We start from the raw sequence: 21,273 nt of genomic DNA on the forward strand, positions 1-21,273 counted from the left end.
GCTTGACCTTGAAGCTCTTACTATTCGCACGTACGTCGTCATAGCAACGGACATGCGCAGTATCTTGTTTTCCTCCCCTGTGCACACCTCTCCGTTGTCTCCGTCGGTCGGCGAGAGCCGGCGGGCGCGCGCGCCTCGAGACCATGGCCTCTTAAGTCACGTGAGGGAAATGTGGACAGTGTCCCTCCTGGCCGCATTTCGATTGAGGCGAAATGTTCGAGTCCCGTGTACTTAGGTTTAGATGCGCGTTAAAGAACGCTGCAGGTGTTCTTGAGGACGCCGGAAAGAGAGCAATGAACTTTATTTTTGAGCAGGCTCTTTGTACTTGAGCCCTAAGGTGGATGGCCTCCTCAGTCCAGGTAGCGATGGTTCGCTGCCACCGCCCGAGCCCTGTTCGCCAATTGTAGCTGGTTGTCGGTCTTGCGTCACCAGCACAGCCTCCCACTGGTCTTCGAATTGTTTATCTGGATCCGCTCCTTCCCCATCGTTTTCGCTTGGGGTTGATGGCGGTGGTACGTCCGGATTGTTCTTGCACTCCAGCACAGCACCTCAATTGTGGCGCAGGGTGTTGCGCGTGTCCGGTGGGCAAAACTTGCAGTCCTGCCTGTAGGTCCCTGGATACATTGCGTGCATCAATGTTCCGTGCGGGTGAGTTCCGGCCTGCAGTCTCAGACTCTTATTTGTGTGCCGGCGGGTACCGCTTCCTCTGCTTCCTGTAATGCGCGCCAAAATGTCTGAATACTTCTTAGGTATGCGTTCATCCTCGTTGTGACAGCCGACAGTACGTTTCTCTGCGTGTCGGAGATATGGCTTGGCGTGCATGATCTCGAGCCGCAGCGTGCGCCGCCTGGTTCGCCGCGAGAGACTCGTACGTGTCACGGTGTCCAGAGGATTTGTTTCTTCCACTTTTTAAGACATATGGAGTGCTGCCTTTCCGATCTTTCCGTTCATGTACCTTCTGCATGCTTCTTGCGAATCCGTTATCACGGTAACCTGCGTCTTTGCATATGTAGCGATTCCCTATGCCCAGCTCTTCCGCTGTACTTGCGTCCGTATGGATGTTGCTTTCAGTTCTTTCCCGTTTTCGTCGACCATACTGATTGCAAAACGGTCATTTGCAATGTAATTAGCCGCTGCGTCCGTGTATCTTACGTCTTCTTCATTGCTGTTGGTGCGTTCTAGTGTTTGCTTGATCAGTTAATTGTATCTTAGCCTGTTTTCTTCCCTAGTCGTACTCGGGATGCATGTTTTCAGCAGGTTGTTTCTGATCTCGACGGGATGCGCAGAGAAACGTGCATGTCATCTTCGACTTGGTAACCCGGATCTTTGAGTAGGGCTCTACCCGTATTCGTCGGCTTCAGTCTTTCCAGCCATGGATGACGTACATTGTGCACTTCCACGAGCTCTTCCGATGTGTTGTGCACTCCCATTTTGGGCAACTTATTCGTGGATGTGGAAGGCGACAGGCCCATGGCAATCATGTGGCCTTTTCTGATGGTAGTGTTTATTTTAACCCGCTGACTGTTCTTCATGTCTACGTTTGGGGTCCCGTAAGCGATAATGCTTGTGATCAGCGCTTGTATCATATTTTCGTGCAATCTTCTTCTTCGAGTCCGTGACTTTTGCTAGTCATCCTTTTGATCAGATGACTACTTGTGCACGGTTTTCCTGAATCCTTTCTAACTCTGCTCCCCCGGCCTCGTCCTTTTGAATTAGGAGTCCGAGGATGCGAAGCTTCGAAACCTGAGAAATTATGACGCCTCTCACCTTCACTTCCGCGGGTCTCGCGTCTGCTGCGGTTGTCGGCCTCTCGTGCGCTTTCTTAGCACCAAGAGCTCAGACTTTTCTGGTGCGAACGTCAGTCCACATGCTTCCAGGTATCTTTCTGTTCTGTCAATCGCTTCTTGCAGAGCATCTTGCTGTTGGCCTGTGGATCCTCCCGTAGTCCAGATGGTGATAGGTCGTCAGCATATTGCATGGCAAATCCCTGTCGGGCTAGTTGGTGCATAGCTGATTAGAAAATCGTTGGCACAAAACAAGAACGTGGACGAAGAAGTGCGCCTGATGATGATGATGATTTCCTTGATGCATGGCTCACACCCACTCTGGGGGATTGGCCAAGAAACGATTAATTTTAGGTAGAAGTGCGCCTGTCCATGTCACTTCTTCGTCCACGTTCTTGTTTTGCGCCAATGACTTTCTAACCAATCCCTTCTATTTGTTTGAGTTCCTTTGGTAAGGAGCTCATCGATCGCCAGATTGAATAGCATGGGAGAGATAACGGAGCCTTGTGGCGTACCCCTCGGCGGTATTTCAAACATTCTCGGAGCGCAAGTCGCCCATTAATCCCACTGTGGCTGTCCTTTCTTTCAGAAAAGCTCTTATGTAGGGCTCCGGAAATTTGAGGAGCCCTCCACTAAGGCGTGCCTCGTGATCATATCGTCGTCTTGGGACGTTAATGTCAACAATTATCACGTGCACGACGTCACACGGGAAAACCTAATACTGTATGTTTGTCATATAACAAAGTTCCCGGCCTTCCTGACCCCTCCACCACCACCCCGCTCTGAAGGAACTCACTTGTCGAAGATGCCCACACAGTGAAAACATCCTGGCACCTCCCCTGCTTTCCAAGTTTCACAAATCTCGTTCGACTGCACGCTCTCGACGCCATACCTTTCGCTGCGTAATGCTATTTACCTTTCAACTACAATGCTGCTGTCCAGAGCTGTACGTAGTGAACTACGTACCCCAGGATGGTGCAATTTTGTTCGTGGCCTTTGGATTTGATTAGCAATGCCCAAAGTTATGGTTGCTTGCAACGTTGCCAAGCACGGCAACAAAATCCAAACGAACCGTTCTAAGCTTGTTTTTACATTTCACTATTTATGGGCAAGACGACTGGACTAGTAAACGGATGCATTTTAATCACCATTCTGAAATTTCTCACTTCATAAAAGTCGTACTTCGTTTTAAATTAGGACGTCACAGCTCTGCCTTCCACCCTACCTCCCAAGAAAGAAGGGCACTGTGAAGGGTAAGGCATTATTAACCCTTTGCAACACGCATTACGATTGGCTGTCTATAAATGCATGAAATTTGAATAATTTGATGCCATTGTTCTGCAGAGCAAACTTCAAGCGAGCAAGTGGACATGCTAGAATAAATGAGTGCATTTTACAGCAAATAAGTGTAATTACAGAGTAAACAATTATCTAATTATTGTAGACGGCCATGCTATATTTCTCAATAAACAAGAATCAACAGCCCACTCAAATATCATGCGATAGTTTTCTGCCGGCAGCAAGCATTCCTAAAAAATTTTTTAAAAATTTTGAAATTCCTGCTGAAACGTACCGCATCCAACATCTCGTTAAACACGGTACTTCCTTCGCCAAAGAGATCATGTGTAGCAAAATATTTCAACCAGAATTTACCATTAGCTCAGTGGCCTTTTCCTTGCGAATAGTGCACAGAAATAGCATAGTCTCCAAATGAAAACGCTGTGTCACAAAAGTTTAATGATTGAATGCAATGTCCTTGTGCCCATGTGGAACGCAGAACCCCAAAAATTGTTTGGTGCACTGCTGTTTTCAGCCATGTGAAAGCAGGGACACAGTCCAAGCACTCCAGACACACTTTGCGAAAAAGAGGGGTGTTTTTAATTCCAAATGATACAGTTGGAAGTGTGGATTTCTTTTTCTTTTCCCATTTGTTACAATAGACACTTTCGAGGTATAGTACAAATGATTTTCTTTCGGCAGTAGTCGTAGAGTGTGTGTGCTTCCTGTACATGCTTATAAATATCTCTAAAAATGAAAAACACAGCTTCAACAACAAACTGGTTAACATGCAACAGTTTCAGTGCTCTGTCTAAAAATACACTAGAGAAAAAGAAAGAAAGGAAGGAACAAGACAAAGATGGGTGAAGGAAAAAGATCTGTAAACCCGTCATACTACCATCCTTATATTAAATCTCTCCCACTTGCAAGAAAGAGTCGATCATTCTCCCAAATCCGTTAAGATCCACCTGTCATGGCATGATAGAATGTTTCGAACACAGCAGTGTATTGTCTCGTGCAGAAAAACAAAACACTCAAAAAGAGTTGTTAGACGTGCTGTGCGAGTGACCTTCAGCAGCTCAAGCAGCAACTATGCCCACTACGGTATGGCTTGATGATGTGTTACAGGTAAGGACTAAATAAATACAAACGGCACAAAAAGGGGCAGTGTGTGACGAAACGTATTGGTTAACATATACCTCGCCTGTACTCCTGAATTTTTTTTTTAATGGAGAAGTTATACAGCGACGTAGAATATGCCTTGTAGTGCGGCTCTTAAAAATTTCGTTTTGTGCTTTGCACTGCAGGCTCCAGTAAAATTCACTTCTCTGATGCGAGACTACCGTAACTACCTCGCTGAGCCCACATCTGTCTGGCACACCATGTAATGCATTAATGATTTATTTAGGCATGCACTAAACTTCCTGCGGTAGGTATCATAGTCATTTTAGCTAAGGGCAATATGTTATCAACGCAATAGCAAGTGGAGCTGAAAAAAACTGATATACAGGCAGGCATGCGTGTTGATGGAGTCGTATGCTTTGGCTGTCACGCTGAACAGAATAAATTAAGATGGTTGATAAGCAGGCAGCATGAATGTGCAATCATTACGACAGCACATAATGAAAATGCTGATGCCTTGTAAAACAAACACATCGATGGTTAATGTGGTAAGTGGTGTAAGCAGGTAACAGCGCAGCGATGAGACGCTTGGCAGCTTCTAGAACTCAGGTACGCTTTTGAATGAACGACGCGACATTGACCACTGAACGCAACAGGCAAAGAGGCAGAGCCCCAATACAAACTTTGGCTATCCAAGCACCCCGCTCTCAAGGACTCATTCGCGAGTCTCACAATTCAGACCAATCAAACAAGTCAACACCAGATTCAAGGCGTTGCAGTTCTGGCAGTAAAGAATGGTTGACACACCAGAGCCACACCGCAGTGGACAATTTGGATGCAGGTACATTTCAGTTTCTTCGAGCTGCATGGGCTGCTGAAGGTCGATGTAAAACAAAATTAAGTTGGCCTCGTATCGCAGGCGCAAGAACTCTCGGGCAGTGGGAAAGAAATGTGTGATCCTTTCTTTCGCGCTTCCGTGGTTTTTGGTAAGAGCCGTCACCGATTTTTGCTGACGCTCGTCCGTGCAAGAAAGGGGAGGGGCTTCTGCAACTGAGTGCTGTGTACGTCACCGCCATCATTCGTCTGGAACTGAGGCTACAATGAGACGAAGCCGCACTGATGATACATGCTCGGTTACGCAAAAAAAATGCCAATAACACAAATCAATCGCAATGCTCCCAAGCTTTCTCACGCTAAGCAAATACACATCATACGAGGAAAGAGTCCCTCCCCACAGAACCGCTTTGCAAACGAGAGCATAGTGCATTTGCGTACAGTGCCAGCAACAGACCCGTCATCCACAGTACAAGCCACGTAAACCGCACGAGAAAAAGACAGAAAAGGTAGTGCTTCAAAAAAGAAAATGCCCAACAAAAACAGTGTCTGTACACAGGGAAAGAAAGAGTGAACAAGCTTGAAAACGTGCTGAAGAGCAGGCATGACAAGAAGAAAACTGAAAAACCGGCGTGCTTCAATGAGCGACGCCCGGTAAGAATGCCCAGAACGCACAAAGTCCTTTTCGCCGCAGCTCAGATGGGGGACTGTGCTCACAACACCCATTTACAACAACACTCCCGGCAGATCACCGCCAACAAACGCTCAAATACCACCACGTATAACACACTGCACGCATTTCCGGTCTGGCAGGCTTGGATGATTCTACAGACTTGCCCTGACTGAGAGCCCGTCAGAAATGACGCACACGCGGCGCTCTGGCGGGCTCAGATGATCTTACAGGAGGCCCCATCAAAAGCCTGTCGGCAAAGTTGCACCCACACTGCTCTCGTTCCTCCCTGCAATTACACGTCTACTCCAGTATGCTTCTAGCAGAACTCTGGGCATCTCGCGTGATTCTCTCAACAGATCAGAGTTGGGAAAGCGCCCCATGCCTGTACGGCCATCTTGTTGCAAAATAAGGAGACAGTGTCTTTTGCCCCTTTGCGTTGTTTCACCTATACATAATCTCGACTAAACTTTGGTGTACCCAATCTCGCCAACTTAGCCCAGTGCAGCAAAGGCGATGGGTTGTGGCAGCCAACCAGAGAATCAGTTGACTCTACCAGAGGGGAGTGAAGGACTTGTCATTTTTGTCACTGATCCTTCTACGAAGTTCCTACTGGCACCGCGTAGAAGGAAATCACCGGGGGTTAACCTCCAGGCTGCTTGGCACAACCCACAGCCATCGCTGTAATGCACAGCTCGCAGAGTGTAGTGTGCTGCGATGGTTTAGGAGTCTACTGCTCCTGTGTCGATTGATGCTTGAGCAGTGGCTTTCTCGCCACATTGTGTTGCAATGAGAGAGCCCCTTGCACTCGTCCATCAAAACTCATGGTATCTAAGTTATTTATATGCTTTATTTCTAGGCAACAGCTTAAGTGGTATTCTAGACTTTGCCACTCTGACCATAGCACTGGGAAAGCATACCTAACAAGGCAAGCAAACTCATTAACTATACAAGAAAAGAGCACGAGCTTTCTTAATACGTCAACCAATCAACACGATATTATGTTTCCCGAATTTGCTCACTTCACCAGTAGACTAGAGAGGCTATAAACGTGAGTTGACTAAAAAAAATTGATGCATTAACTAATAGACAATGTACAGCATGTGTGCGCAATTATTGTTTACACATGCCATAATTTATACTCTAAAGATAGCTAACCTCCCGTACTACTGCCACGAACATTCCATCAAGCTCACTCCTTTCTGCCTTAAACATGGCAACTTTAAAGGTGAATAATGTGTTAATAATTTAACAAAGCATCCCGTTGCCCATCCTCATTAGCTGCCACTGCAGCTGTATGACACAAGCCTGTTTAAGTTTTCTGTTGCTAGAGTCTGCACCTTTCTTGCTGTCAGCATTCAATCTCGTAGCAGTTCAGTTGAAGTTTGTGAATGTGGTACAGCACTGAAGAACGAGCATGTCGTTAGCAAAAGAGGCAGCGCTTGTGGGTGAACCTTTTTCCTCCCTAGCCAAGCATCAACTCTTCCAGCCCTTCAGTGCACTGCACTGAATTCATGCCACATCAGTCTTCGACACCCAAGGCAGCACACTATACACCAAGTACACAGCCTTCAGAAACCAGTACAGTAGATAGATACATGAAAATATGATGGCCAATCACCTACTGCGAACTCAAAAGCCATTCAGACAATGCAGGCTTCGTAAAACTCTGAGATAGCAGAAGGAATCACACGAGATGCCAGGCGTCGCATATAAGACTCAAACAAGAACAGCACACACATTACTAAGCTGAAGCTCCAACTACCTCTTCGAACTGTAGGTCACTGCGAATCACACACAATGAGACATGTCGTGCGGTGGCCAAGCCTGCTTGCTCCTCATAAATGGGTTCTCTACATCATCCGTAAGCACACGCGCGTTGTTCCTACACTGAGGCTACCGGAAACACGAGTCTAGCGGGCAAGCTTACTCACGCCTAACTACTCAGCGGCCATTCCAAGACGGAGCGTACAATTTTTGAACTACGGGCATACCTCAAAGATAAGGAGAAGAAAACGTGTACATACACAAGCTTCTTTCCCAACACATCATTTACCGCTCATCAAAAAGAAAGTGGGACTCGATCCCTGCTCAGTTCTCTCGCAGTACTAGAAACATTATTTACAATACTGTGCCTTCTTGTCTCATTCCATCACCAAAACTGCAATGAAAGCAGGGAAAAAAACATAGCACTACAGCTATTCACACTAAGACAACGGTGGTGTGTGTACACGGCAACAGGAAAAGATTGCCAACACAGCCAAGTCAATACTTGTGCACACACAACACGTACACATGCGCACGGTTACGCAAACGCGCCCCACTTCACCAACGTGGAGCAATGGAATTGAAGCTTGCAAGCTCATCTCACATTGCTGTCAGTGCCCCATTATAGCCTCCTGCACAGCAGCACTTTCATGCAACTCCTTCACCCAAAACAACAGACTCTAAAACACACACGCACATAGAACAAATGTTTACAACACTGTGGCACAAAGAGACAATTTACAAGCTATGCATTGAGTGGCAGTGTTCATTCTCAGGTGTGTCTGCGTTTGCGGGATCGTCGGCTAGACGCTGGTCGCGCCCCCGACAAAAACATTCACGGATTAGACGAAAGAAAGAAAACAAAAACACCGGAGGAAGCTGTCAACATAACAGAATGCGGCTACGAGAACAAACCCTGACCAGCGAGGGAAGCAGCTTGCACAATGTCAAGAGGGCACATGTGTTCAACAAGCAGCAGATTCAAGTTATGTGCACACGCACACACATGCACATCCTCTCATAAGTGCTTTACAGAGAGCAAACGCTAGTGTAAAAACGAAAGAAACCCCGCGCTATTTCTTCCCAGTATAAAAGGCAGACTCTCGGAAAAAGTTCAAACGTTCTGGCACAGGTACACATGGCGGGGTGTCACGCGCAACAAATCCAGGCAGAGAGGATTTGCGGTGAAGTGAGGCCTTTCGCAGCAGCACACAACGGGGGGAAAAAGAAGGGCACCGGCAAAACATGTAGCCGCATTGTAATGTGCCGCAGAGACGAGTGTCCCTTGCTTGGCAATGCAGAATAGAAAAAACAGAGCACTTGAAACAAATGGGAGTGGGATCTTCTTGAAGAGGGTCTTTCAGTCCACAATCCACACCTTGGAGTGCGCAATGGAAGGCTGTTGGGAGAACCAATGGCACACGCCGTTCTCGTATGCAAACACTGGCAGTGATTGCTTCTTGCTTCTAAAATTAACTGCTGGCCAAGCAGCACGGAATGATACGAGGAGGAAAAGCAAGGTTGGAGAGGAAAAACTTGTAACAAATACGAGGAAGCGGGCTTGTCAACGAAGGCAGTAGGCTGGAGAAGACATTTCGCACACGAAACGACAAGAAAAATGCAAGCCAAGACACGTACGGCGTCAAAATGTATAAATTTGCAGCTGAGCATAGAAAACAGCTGGCAAAGATGATAAACGTAGTGAGTGTCGCGACAAATGTTCAAATGCACCGGCTGCCTAGATCGCAACAGGTTTCTCCGAGCAGGGCCAAGGGGCTGACATTTCAGTTTTTGGTGTATCGTACCATCCATTCTCTTTGGAGCTATCGTGCACCGTGATGAAGGAAAAGTGGATTCTTCGTAATGAGCAGGCAGAACAGCCGAGGCTTCGCCACACCTTGGCTAAGTGGTGCCATACCAGCGGAACGTTAACTGAAATTTGCAAATTGCATTTTTCTCTAACACATAGCTAGTGGCCCTTAACACATTTTGATACTGACCCAACACTGACACTGAAGCCCAGTACTAGTTTTCAAGATTCGCTATGCGAAAATCAGCCAAAAGGCGCAGTTTTCTAAGCGTTGTTGCCGAACGACAACTAGTGGGTGACTCGAGAGGTCAGAATCTTGGTACACTACGTTGAATTGTGGCTTTAGTGAAAACTGTAGCCATACCAAAATGCTCTCAAGCCGTCATGCGTGTTGTGCTCTCAAGCAGTGTCACGCACCTTTACACTGCCTTCATAGAAATGTCAGTTGAAACAGACAAGCACGAGGTGCAACAACTGGCCTCCAGCGACATTAAAAGCAGTGCTTAGATATTGCTTGGAGCTTCTGCAAAAACACAAAACCATTTCTGAAACTTTCAACTCTGCCACTTTCCAGCAAACAGGAGGCAGCAGAGTGCCCAAATATGCCCCGCATGAGAATGCAAATTGTGAATGTGCAAAGCAAAAACGCTTTCATCTCCATAACGAAAGAAGGAACACTGTCTGGAGGCAACATTCTCTGTCTATGCAACTTTAAATAATTAAGTCCCACAACTAAAGAAAAAGGTGCACTGGCCTGACAGTCAAGGAAGACCGCAACCAACAAACGGCTGATGGCAAAGTCCTGAGGAGACTAACCAGCAGTCGGGCAAATGAACACATTTTGGTCTCAATGGCTCACTCCTCTCTTTTTGGTCTCATGTTCTCCAAGCGTTACGAAGAATGCATTTGCAAACACGCAAGACGTCCTTTTTTTTTTTGGCTTTCATAGCACCTGCACGAAGTTTGCTCTTCAAATCTAGAATGGAAGCATGCATGAACTGTAAGCCCTGCAAGCTTTTTAAGAAAACAGAAGAAAAGCATACATTTTTCATGAATTTCTCCCAGTTTTTGAAAGCACTACTACTGTGCACCAAAGGCTTGTCTTAAAAACGCGTACAGAACAAGTAAGAAAAAAAAGCAAGGTGTGTTTTTTTTTTCCTGCTCCGTTGTTACACGGAAATTAAAGCTAGGAAGAGGAGCACAAAGTAACGACACCAACCTACTAGAGGAAGAACACTACGATTCACTTTTCTGACTAGTTTTGCATGAAAAATATGACAAAAAAATTATAAATGGTGGCAGTGTTCACAGTTTTCAATGAGCTACAGTGCTTGTCTGTGGCACGCTTTGGTTAGGGGAGGGGAAATGTTCAAGTAAAAAAAAAAACAGACGCGCAATAAATACAACAAGCAAACAGCACGATGGAGGGTCATTTTTTTCTTCCGGCCGAAAACCGAGGGCCCAGACATGCAGACAAAGTTCTTTTCACACAATTCGTAGAGCAGGCAATCACAAAATCAAAAAGAGCATAAATACACTAGTCGTAATACGCATTCTAGCATCAGAGCTCTAAAGAGCACACAATCTTTCACATCACACAGAACCCTCGACGTGCTCGCTGCTCTGGGGCAAGCACCCGGAACCAGAGTTCTCCATGCACATCGAAGATGCACGGCAGTGAACAGCGCGAATGGGTAAACACATCAAAGCTGAGGGACTCCATTAGACTTTCGCACACAATTCGCAGTCCACAAACTCGCACTGTCTGGCCATGCCGGGAAACCCTCCGATGTTAATTGTAAAACATGCAATACAAGGTGCACAAATGACCAGGGAACTGCACAATTAGGTTGAACTCCTGAATATCTAGCGTGAACAACAACAACAAAAGAAAGCGCTGCTTACTTCCAATTCAGGCGCATGACAATGTGTAGATTCGAGGCCGACTATGCGAGTCATGGCTCAATGCATTCTCTGGCTCAAAGCACTCAACTATTCTGCATCAACTGGTCACGCTGAATAAATAATTAAAAAGGTGAAAGCACGCAACACAATACAAGGCCTCATGAAAGTGTTCTTCGTGAATGCAGCACGACAGATTAAAGGCGAGAGGTTTCCATGGGCCAGTACCTAAATGTGCAGCACCCCGTTTAAAACAAGACGAAAAGACCACTTCCCCTCCCCATCAAAAACCCAGAAAAACGACGTGGCGCCTTCTTCTGGAAGAAATCCGGAGCCCGAGGAACCGAACGACGACGACTCCAATTGCCTCTTTCGCTTTGCAGCGTCGGTCGCCGGTCCGCAGAAAATTAAAAGACGGAACCAAAACAAGGACGTTCGAACACGTGTCTACACACATCGTGTCGCGCAGAATAATCAGGCATCGACCAAACTGTGTCCCAGTGACTCTACGGTCGTTGCTTCGTCGACGAGCGCGGTGGCAGTGTGGCGATGGCGATGCTGAGAATCTCGTCGTTTCCGCTTTCGGGTCGAGCCCCGGTGACGCCGCCGTCAAGTCAGGTAGTGCTGTGCGTGCACTGTGTGGAGAGCGAAAACAGGGCGCCACACTGTCAGGCTGCTGCTGGCCACTGCACCGATTCAAACTCGCAGTCCGCTAGGGATTCAAGCACTGCTCAATGACACCAAACAATGTTCTCGAAAAATGTCCATCGAAATGAATTCATGAAGACTGGTTTATCACATCACCCCCTTGTTGACGAAATGCAACTTAAACCTTGGTAATGAAGATTAAACATAAATTCTAGGGCTTTAGTAGGCAAAAGCTCTTTAGATTACAATGCATGCCATCGTGAGGGACTTCGGGCTAATTCTGATCACCTGGGGTTCGTTAAGATCCACTCAAATTAAAGTACAGAGACGCTCTTGCATTTCACAGTCGCCAAACATGGCCGTCACGGCCAGGAATAGAGTCTGCGTCCTCAAGCTCAGCAATACATTATCTTGGCTGCTAGGTTACCACAGCAGGTGTTGAAAATGAAAAAAGTCACATTGCTGAAAAAAACTTGAAGGACGCTTAAGCTTTGCCTTTTTACGAGTGGAACTCAATACAATAGAAATCTGGTAAAATGCGATATGCAGAAAATCCAGTGTGATTGTCTGATGCGGGTGGCACCAGATTTTCTGTGGCATGGGCTCCTTAACGCTATCGTGTTAAAAATTGAAAGTAACTGCTTAGCTGTCCGACAGCAACTGAAAAATTACTGCAAATGTTGGGTCTCAATGACAACGAGAACTTGCGTGAGTAAGCTACGATGAACCAATTAGCTTTGCGGCAAACCCTTTACATACTTGGAAAGAAAACGATTAAACCTTGCATGATATTTTGACTTAGAGATCAAAAAGGTGCACATGTGTGCTGTCATGTGAGACCACTTCCAACTGACTTATTTTTTGGTAAAACAGCAACTTCCCCGTTTCTAGCGCAGTTAACACTACTACTGAAAAATTCACTCACTTCTTTCAGTCTAGTCCACGAAATGATTGTCCTAAAACACCCTTCACTTCAGTCGACTGCACTCCACATTTAAATGTACACCATTCCATAGCACATTGTTCGCACGATCCAAAGGTGGACGGCTGCATGTTCAGATGACTGCGTCCACACAAACAGCACCAGTCAAGTTTAAGCTTTGCATTTTGCACAACTTGGATGTCGCACGAGTTAAAACTGCAAAGATTGGGGCCGAATTTCAAGCAGTTGAACATGGCCCAGATTTGCCTCTTTGGAACTGAAAGAAACTTCAGGTAAAAGGGGGCGTCAAGCAAGTAAGCTGTACTGAGCGCACAAGCATTGCACAATAAAGACGCCAAAGGGATTCAGACTGCAGAGGCAGCCTCACCGGGATGGGGCATCTTGTGGGGTGCCAGTCCGGGCGGGTGCGAAGTGTAATGAGGCACTCGCTGAGCAGACTCCAGGGGTAGCGTGTAAGGTCCTGCCGTGTAAGGGGGCGGGGCCAAGTGGGGGCGGGATCTGTGCTGAGGCGGTGGCTCAGTTCCCGCAGTATGCTGGGAAGCAGGGTGGCCTGTTGCTGCAGCAGCCAGTATGTTGGGCGGGGGCACAGTGAAGTTGCACGGTGGAGGGGCCATGGGATTGGGGCCAAGAAATGGGGGTGGGATAGAAGTGTCTGGCAACACCAACTGCGACGGGTTGAACACGGGTCCCGAGCGCGGAGGGGGCGGGGGAGGAGGCATGTTGAATGGCGGCGGCACCGACACATTGGCCACCAGCGGCGGCGGCAGCGAGCAGTGCGGTGGCGGAGGCGGCGGCGGAGGTGCCGCTGCCATCTGCGGCGTGAGTGAGGGCGGCATCGGGGGCGGGGCCAAAGTTGATGAGGTGACCAGCATCAGGGCTGCCTGCGACCGCAGCGACGACGTATCGAGGCTGGTGGCCGTGTACGACACTCCGGCGCTGAACGACGATGCAGGCTCCGAGCGCGATGGTGCCCCAGGGATAGTCGTCGTGCCTGCCGGTTGCTCCTTGGCCCAGTCCCAGAGTCCGTCCTTGTTGGCAGCCAGGCCAACCGAGGAAGCCTGCTGCTGCTCGGAGGTGACCGATATGTCCCGGGTGCCGAGCCCAAGCTTGTTGTACACAGTGTTGTCCGGTGGTGGCCGCGGTGGCTCGTCGGTGCTGGAAGTGCCACTGCGCGGTGTGGCACGGTCGGCATCGTCGGCATCATCCCCTTCGACGGGGCTGCCGGGCAACGGGCTTGTGGAACGGCTCCGTCGGCTGAACGGGCTGTCCACGCTGCTGATGGGGCTGTGCGGGTGCTCATCGTCGCGGCGGGCACGATGCGAGGGAGGCACGGGCGACAGTGGCGTGCGCGGCGTGGCGGGCCGCTCGGGGGAGGCAGATGGAGTCCGAGGGGGCGTGTCCGGCGGGGTGCGCGGGCCCCGCCTCCTGGGCAGCGGAGATCGGCCGGCCACCGTCGCCCCGCTCCCCTTCTTGGAGGAAGAGGTGCCGAGGGAAGGAGCCGGCGGGCTCCGATGCCTCTTGCGGGCCGTCGGCGAGGGAGGGCCAGCGTTCACGGCCTTGATCTTGATGGACAGGCTCTCGAGCTGCGTGCCGCTTTCCCCTGCGCGGTCCTTCCGGTGAACCCTATCGACCACCCACTTCTTGTGCGGCTGCTGCTGCGGAGCTGCCTGTCGGGGGGCCTCGCAGTGCTCCGACGAGGACGATGAGGACGAAGACGACGTGGAGGACGACGAGGCCCCGCTGGCAGTGGCCACCGGCTCCTTTCGCGACGTGGCCGGCGTCGACTCGGGCTGCTGGTTTGAGGAGGCGAGTGCGACCAGCTTGTCGAAGCCGCTGCTCACACGTGCCTGCCAGTGGTGGCGGCCGTGCGATGAGCCCTCGGGTCTCCGGGACAGCGCCTCGGCCTTGATGGTGAACTTCTCTGTGAGAGGGGGGCAAACGGGCCACAGCAGAATGCCATAGGGGGACGAGGGCAAGTGGGGGGTGCCAGAAGGAAGGAAGATGGACAGGGGTGCAGTCAAGGAGAAAATAATGGTGCATGGAAAGGCAGAGTGATTTGAACAGAGCAAAGAAGCCAAGGTAAAATCAAGGAAGGGCAGGCATGAAGCATCAGGGAGGAGGTGGGGAAAAGAAAGAAACGGGTAAGGATACAGTCAAGATTACATTCACAGGAGCACAATTTGGCAACCAGCTTCCGTCGCGTGCCATAACACCAAAGGTGTGCACTGAGGTCCTGTGGACACAAGCATATTGTTCCTTGGTGCAGTAACAAATTCACGCTACACAAGGAACAGGCTTAAAGAAAGCGATTAATACATCTGCCAAACAGGCACAAGAAATGACATTCAGTTTGCTAAGACCTTAAGTTTGTGAACAACATTTTTCTCCCGAGCTGCCACACGTCCAAATTTGATTATTTTTGACCTGATGATGTCGATAACAGTGTATTCCCAAATGAGCAATTTTAGGGTAATAATAAAGATAAGCATACACATTTACAAGTCTGATCTGCCTTCAAGGCAAGTAACTGTATAAATAAGCATACTATGGTGCCATTAGCTTGACTTCGTAGCTCTCTTTTACAACTATGCAACTGGCCATAACTTTGGCCAGAGAATGTTGAGTGCGAAGCACAGAAGCAACTATGGTGCCTGTCATGGCGAAGCACTTGCAATGCTGAACTGAATTTCACCAAGTGCGACTTCTGACATGAGTGTTGTTAAAAGTCATGTATATATTTCTTTACATGACAGACACTATTTCAAATGGTTTAATTACAATGCACTGCATGGGCTATGACATTGAGAGTACCTGTTTAGCAGTCAAATGATTACTGGCGAACACATTAATTAGTGAATTACATTAAGGCAAACTACATTACACTTGCTCATACGGCATCACAGAAACAGCGTTAAATCTTCAGGCGTTAGGAAATTAAAGCCATTTTCTGTGCTTGTGTGGCATGGGCGTAATACCGTCTTGATGTCCACAAGTGCACCAGGGCACCTACATCTGCAGCTGATAGCAAACTAAAGAACCGTAGTCCAAAGACAAGCATCAACAACTATGCTTAAACATTATGGTGCTTCAGTGAAAAGTAGAACTGTGCGAATAGCAGAATTTTGGGTGCGAAGCGAATTCGAATATTGAAGTGTGAGGGCGAATCGAATCTAATATTGTTAGAATATTTCTCGAATATTTTTCGAATACTTTGAAGCGAAATTGCAGGAAAAAGAGTTAGAGAGGATTCCTAAGCATATTCTTATGAGATAGCAACATGAAAGTGTTTCTTTTCACTAGGTTGAAGCACTGGCGGGGTGGTGTCTCATAGTTGTCTTATCAAGGATGGGGCAATGTAGAGGCCGAATTCTATTTATGTACATGATTTGGTGCAACCAAAGTGTTGCCGACAACACTTTACACGTGATAGGCAAAGATGCCATTTCCTCAGCCTCTCCTCCTCTTTCAACTTCTGTGGAAGCCCAACTGATGTGGCGGACAAGGGTGTGCTCCCTTCAAGTCTGGAGTTCCAAATCTGCCTCGTAGATGTCGATATATAAGAACATCTGAAATTTTGGATGCTAAAAAGCTTCGGCGTCAGATTTTTCGGACTTCCTGCCCAAATTTCAGGTCCAAAACAGCATTAATTGAGCCCCCACCTTTGCCTCATCTTTCATCTCCATGTTGGAACCAGCGTTTTCTTGAGTTAATACATTTGCGACCGTAGCGGAGCTTGAAAGGCAGCTTTGCCGCAATACCGGGGTGTGATGAGGTGAAGCATATTGAAAATCTAGGGACCACTTCCAATCGGACGTTGACTGTGTCTTGACAAAGTTCGACCGTAATGGAGCTTGAAGGGCAGCTTTGCCGCAATACGAGAATGTAGTGAGGTGAAGCATATTGAAAATCTGAAGGGGTCACTTTTAATCGGACGTTGACTGTGTTTGTTTTTGGGAAGTTCGAATAGTTCGAATAGTAAAACTCCAGTGCGAATCGAATCGAATAGCAAACACTATTCAAAAAATATGTATTCGAAATTTCAAATATTCGCACACCCCTAGTGATAAGTGCAACACACAGACCTTGTAAAGGCCCCACTTCAAAATTACCTCCTACAGTAATGTCATCGCCTTCCATCATCAAGTTGCAACACTACATACAAGGCAGTGACCACATTGTGTCTACACAATAAGCACAATAAACATCATCCACTCCTTCTACATAGAAAAGGTGCTTTACCCATTCTGACAATGGATGTGTTTTCTATTAAGCTGCGCAGCCAGTTCCGCATATACTAACTGCTCCCAACATCCCTGCACTTAAGGGAGTCCTTAAACGATCTGGCCAACATGCAATGGTTAACAAACACGCACTTTAATTGGCCAACGAGATAAACAAACAATGGAACCTTGTCCATTTGAATTCCACGGAGACGGGAAAGCTTTTCAAATAAAACTAAGCTTGACCAATAGCGGGTCACCTTGAATATATGACTCGATAACTCGTGCCACATTCCTGGACATTTGGGCACTGTCCAAATCCACTGGCACTGAAAGTGGATACTGGGCTCGATTCACAGTGCTGCCAGGCAACTGTGGTTATTGTAATGAAGATGAAGGTGCACCAATCCAGTGCTTGTTAGTGTGGATACACATTTCAAGAAGGTGACTCCTCCTTTCCACGCTCAGACTCTATCTTTCCCCTTCCTTTCTACCAACAATCAAGCAAGCCCTCGGGTCTCCCTTATGGGCTGCAGAAAAAAAACGTCTTTCCTAACCTCAAACCACTATCAGCATGGGCATATGTGCATGCCTCACGCAGTGGCAATAGCAGTAGATGAACACAATCAGTAGCTGGCACTCCTTTTATAAGAGGCAGGCATGAAAGCCAAGCTGCCCCATAGCTACATACGCACCGTATTCATGCACGCCTAGTGTAGGTGGCCGTGTTACCTTAAAGTTCCCAGACATACATTGGTAACACAACGCGGCAGGCATGAGAAACTTTGTTGGAAACAACTGCTGGGCAGTTTTCAGAGTTTCAATTTGCGGGAGCTTTTCCATACTGAAGCATACACATCTTTGCCGAAGCATACATACTTGCCGAAAGTGTCTGAAGCCATCGGGATGAAATTTAGGCAAATGCATGTACTGCCCACCATTACCATGACGCTTTCAACTCCCGCATAAAGTAGTTAGAAGACAAATCCTGCTACCATTAAAAGTTGCTTCCACTTTCCTTTGAACCAAAAAGAATGACATTTGTGCACGCCTTGTTTCAATTTAAAAAAATATTGTGCACGTTAGTTGGGTCATGACAAATATGCTCATTTTTCTTTATAATTTGTAATATATACTATTTGAATTCGATTCTAAATTATTCGGCCAAATCACTATTCGCTTCGAACTAAAAATTTACTATTCGCAAAAGCCTACAGTCTTGTGGTCGCTTCAAACGTAATGAGAATTTGCGCGACAATCGCCTCAAGCCCGGTGCAACTTACCTTCGACATCCACTCCCGTTTCAGACTTCATACGTATGCACACAGTCTTGTCGCCAAGCCCCAATAGGGGGGGCTTGATGCTCTCCGCCGTCGCGTCTGTACTGCGTAGCTTGTGTGGTGAGTGCTTTCGCTTGAGCTTTCGTGCTGCTCTGTCCTCCCGCTTAGGGCTGTAGCCATTCCGCGAAGCCAGAAGGCTGCCCAGGTTTAAGATGAGCCCATTGGACGGTTTAGACAGTGGCGCTGCCGCGGGTATGGCTGCATCGTCAAGCTCCGCTTTTTTCTTAGCCTGCTGAGGTGGAGATGGTGAGGCAGATGCCGGCAGAGGCGGTGGGGGCGGTGGCGGAGGCGGTGGAGGTGGCGGCGGCGGAGGGCTGGTATCCCGTTTCCGGGGCGACTTCCTATGCTTGGACTTGGACGGGGAGCTGCTCTTTCGCGACGACAGGTGCGCGGCACCACCACCGCTACTCGCGGCAGACGAATCCTCGACGGGCGTCTTCGGCGTCGGCGGCAGTTCGTCCTGGGTGGCACAGTGAGTTGGTGAATCCGGCGGGGGAGCTGCTGTCCGTGGCGGCAGTGGCAACGGCGCCTTGTGGAGGCTCGACTTTGTTGGGGACTTGTCCCGACTCGTGTGCACCGCGTCCGCGGTCTTCGTTGCCACGGGCGCCGGCGCGGCAGCCGGTGCAGCTTCGGTGGGAGCGGTCGAAGCTCGCCCGGCAGCCGTTGCTGGAGAGTAGGTCAACGAGAAGCAGCTCGCATCGACGATGTCCTTGATGCCGCTTCGAATGACGGGGGGCCGCAATCTCTCGGGCGGAGCCTCCTCGGCAGTTGAAGTCGCTGGCGCTGTCACCTTGGGAAGGGAAGCCGCGGCAATCTTGTCTTTGGTACCTTTCTCCTTTGGCGGAGCACTTTGTATGACACTGGGCGGCCCGCCGCCGGGAGGTCCGCGCTCCGTAACAACGCTAGTCGAATCCGTCGGTGCCGGCAGCTCCTTAACAGCCGCTTTTGCCAAAACGGAAGCGGACGGCCATGCGGTGGCGGGTGAAGTGGGTGTGGTGGCCTGTGGTCCTAGCTTGGGTGGTGGTGGCGTTGTTGCCGTACGAACGGCTCGATTTGACAAGTCGTCCGGCTTGCTGTCCACCTGCTGCTGCGTCGCACCAGGCTCAGAGACAAGGTCGGGGACTGGTCCCGCAAGAGAGATTGGCACTGATGGAGGCTGCAAGTGCTGCATTGTGGTGAAAGGAGAGGCAAGCGTGGGCGGCCTCCGTGGAGGTGGCGAGACTAGGGTGCGTTCCAGCTCCTGTACTTCACCTTCCAGCTTCTGGACTTTGTTGTGAAGCTTGCGGCGCTGCGACAGGGTGCTGCTGATCTCGCGCAGAATATGCTCGTGCGACAGCTGGCTCAGCTCCTGCAACATGGCATTTGTTGCAGTGGACGTGAATGCCTGAAATAAACTTGCACACAAAGTCGCTAGTCATCTCAAATATCTGTATGGGGCTGCTCATATGTCTGCTTTTTTTAGATGCGAAGCATTTTATTTTATTTTGGCCGAGTTCAATCCGGTGGTGGTGGTGGTGTGCGGCGTGACCACCCTTGCTGCGCATCCTCCTCCCCCTCCTCTCCTTCGCTTTCCCCCTCTCACGCGCCTCATTCTCTCCTGCGCAACGCTGCGATGAGCGCCAGCGCATGCGCGTCCCCTCCCCGCTCTCCTACGCTCCCCCCTTCTCGCGCGCCTGTTGACCGCGTCCCCCGCTCGCCCTGTGAGGATTAACGGCCAGGCTAGAGGGAAGACACGACGCCTGTAGCGTTCCTGTTCCCGTTCCACGACGCGAGGTCGGTAGCATGCCCAACGAACGCCAACGGAACGTGATCGTGCAAGTGCTCCGGCTTTGCATTGCCTCATGGTCCCCTTTAACGGGAGATGGTGTATGTTTTTTTTTAAACTGCCGTACGAGATGGCGAGTGTGTTGAAAAATTTCATGTGGAGCAAGAAATCCCCTTTGGACCCAACACAAAACCCAGTAGAACATGCAGTATCAAACTTGCTTCCACAGGGGTACTGTGAAGGGCATTCCAGGGTTCCACGAGTGGTCAGAACAAACGCAACCGCTCCCGTTTTACCTCCATTAGCACCTAATTTATCGACTAAGACAAGAAAATGTGCATTGCCTTTTGCATGCCATCCCACACCACATTGGCACATAAGGAGTCTGTGGGTAGCGAGAGACCCACATGGTAGCGGCAATGAAGCAAGCCATAAAATTTGTGCGATTTGTGGACCCGTGGCGGCAGAGTGCGTGGAACACTGGTAATTTATGCTGGTGGGCGCAGTTTGTAACACGTGCGCGGGAATCAATTCGGTAATTCTGCAAGCCGAAATATGGAAGACAATCTGTTCAAATGACATTAGCGGGCACGCGGTGCACGTGAATCGTGGCTCATGGTGGTGCGCTCACTAGCATTCACCTAGTTTAGCGTTTACACACACCGATTTGCTACTGCACTACATTGGTTTTGTAATGAAAGCACGACAGCCGCTTTGATACTCGTAAGAGGCAACGCTTCGTGCCAGCTGTGGGCTACATGATGCATTTAAGGCTTAGCCTTACGACCTGTGTATTGACAGCCATTTCAGAGCACAACTGGTGCACTGTGAAAAATAAAAAGACAGGCTTTTGTACGGACAGTGCTTCGTTTGCGTGAACACATAGCTTATGGCACACGGTTCCTGAAGCATTTAGTGTATGGTTGGTGAGCACTTTACACAACTCTCGGAGCGGCACAGGAGGGCTGGCGGAGGAGGAATTGCATGTCTATGTATAATCACAAGTGCCACGTCAACAGTAATGGCCTTCCAAACGAAAGATAACAGGCCAATGCGGCGGCTTTGGTACAGTGGTTGCACGCATCGAGAACAGGTGAGCGCAAGAAAGAGAAATGTGCCAGCATTATGTTTAGTTACCTCTGATTACCTTGAATTACCTTGAAAGCCAACATTGGGCAACAATGCTGACG

General features: G+C 48.9%; 1 protein-coding gene across 5 annotated transcripts in view; it reads right to left on the reverse strand.

Moving 5' to 3' along the window:
* Positions 1 to 3,639: 3,639 nt before the first annotated feature.
* LOC119405234 (histone-lysine N-methyltransferase, H3 lysine-79 specific) overlaps positions 3,640 to 21,273 on the reverse strand; it is a 75,194-nt gene continuing 57,560 nt past the window's right edge. For 4 of the 5 annotated variants that reach the window (XM_037672040.2, XM_037672041.2, XM_037672042.2 and 1 more), the window contains 3 exons: positions 18,262 to 19,666; positions 13,126 to 14,679; positions 3,640 to 11,802 (listed from right to left, as the gene is read on the reverse strand). In XM_037672040.2, coding sequence (XP_037527968.1) covers positions 11,777 to 11,802; positions 13,126 to 14,679; positions 18,262 to 19,666 — 2,985 coding nt within the window. In that variant the 3' untranslated portion in view covers positions 3,640 to 11,776. Of the gene's footprint in view, positions 11,803 to 12,740; positions 14,680 to 18,261; positions 19,667 to 21,273 lie in introns of all 5 variants that reach the window. The other variant, XR_005186449.2, reaches the window with a different exon arrangement.

Source organism: Rhipicephalus sanguineus, chromosome 9, assembly GCF_013339695.2.
Source record: "Rhipicephalus sanguineus isolate Rsan-2018 chromosome 9, BIME_Rsan_1.4, whole genome shotgun sequence".
Taxonomy (NCBI): Eukaryota; Metazoa; Arthropoda; class Arachnida; order Ixodida; family Ixodidae; genus Rhipicephalus; species Rhipicephalus sanguineus.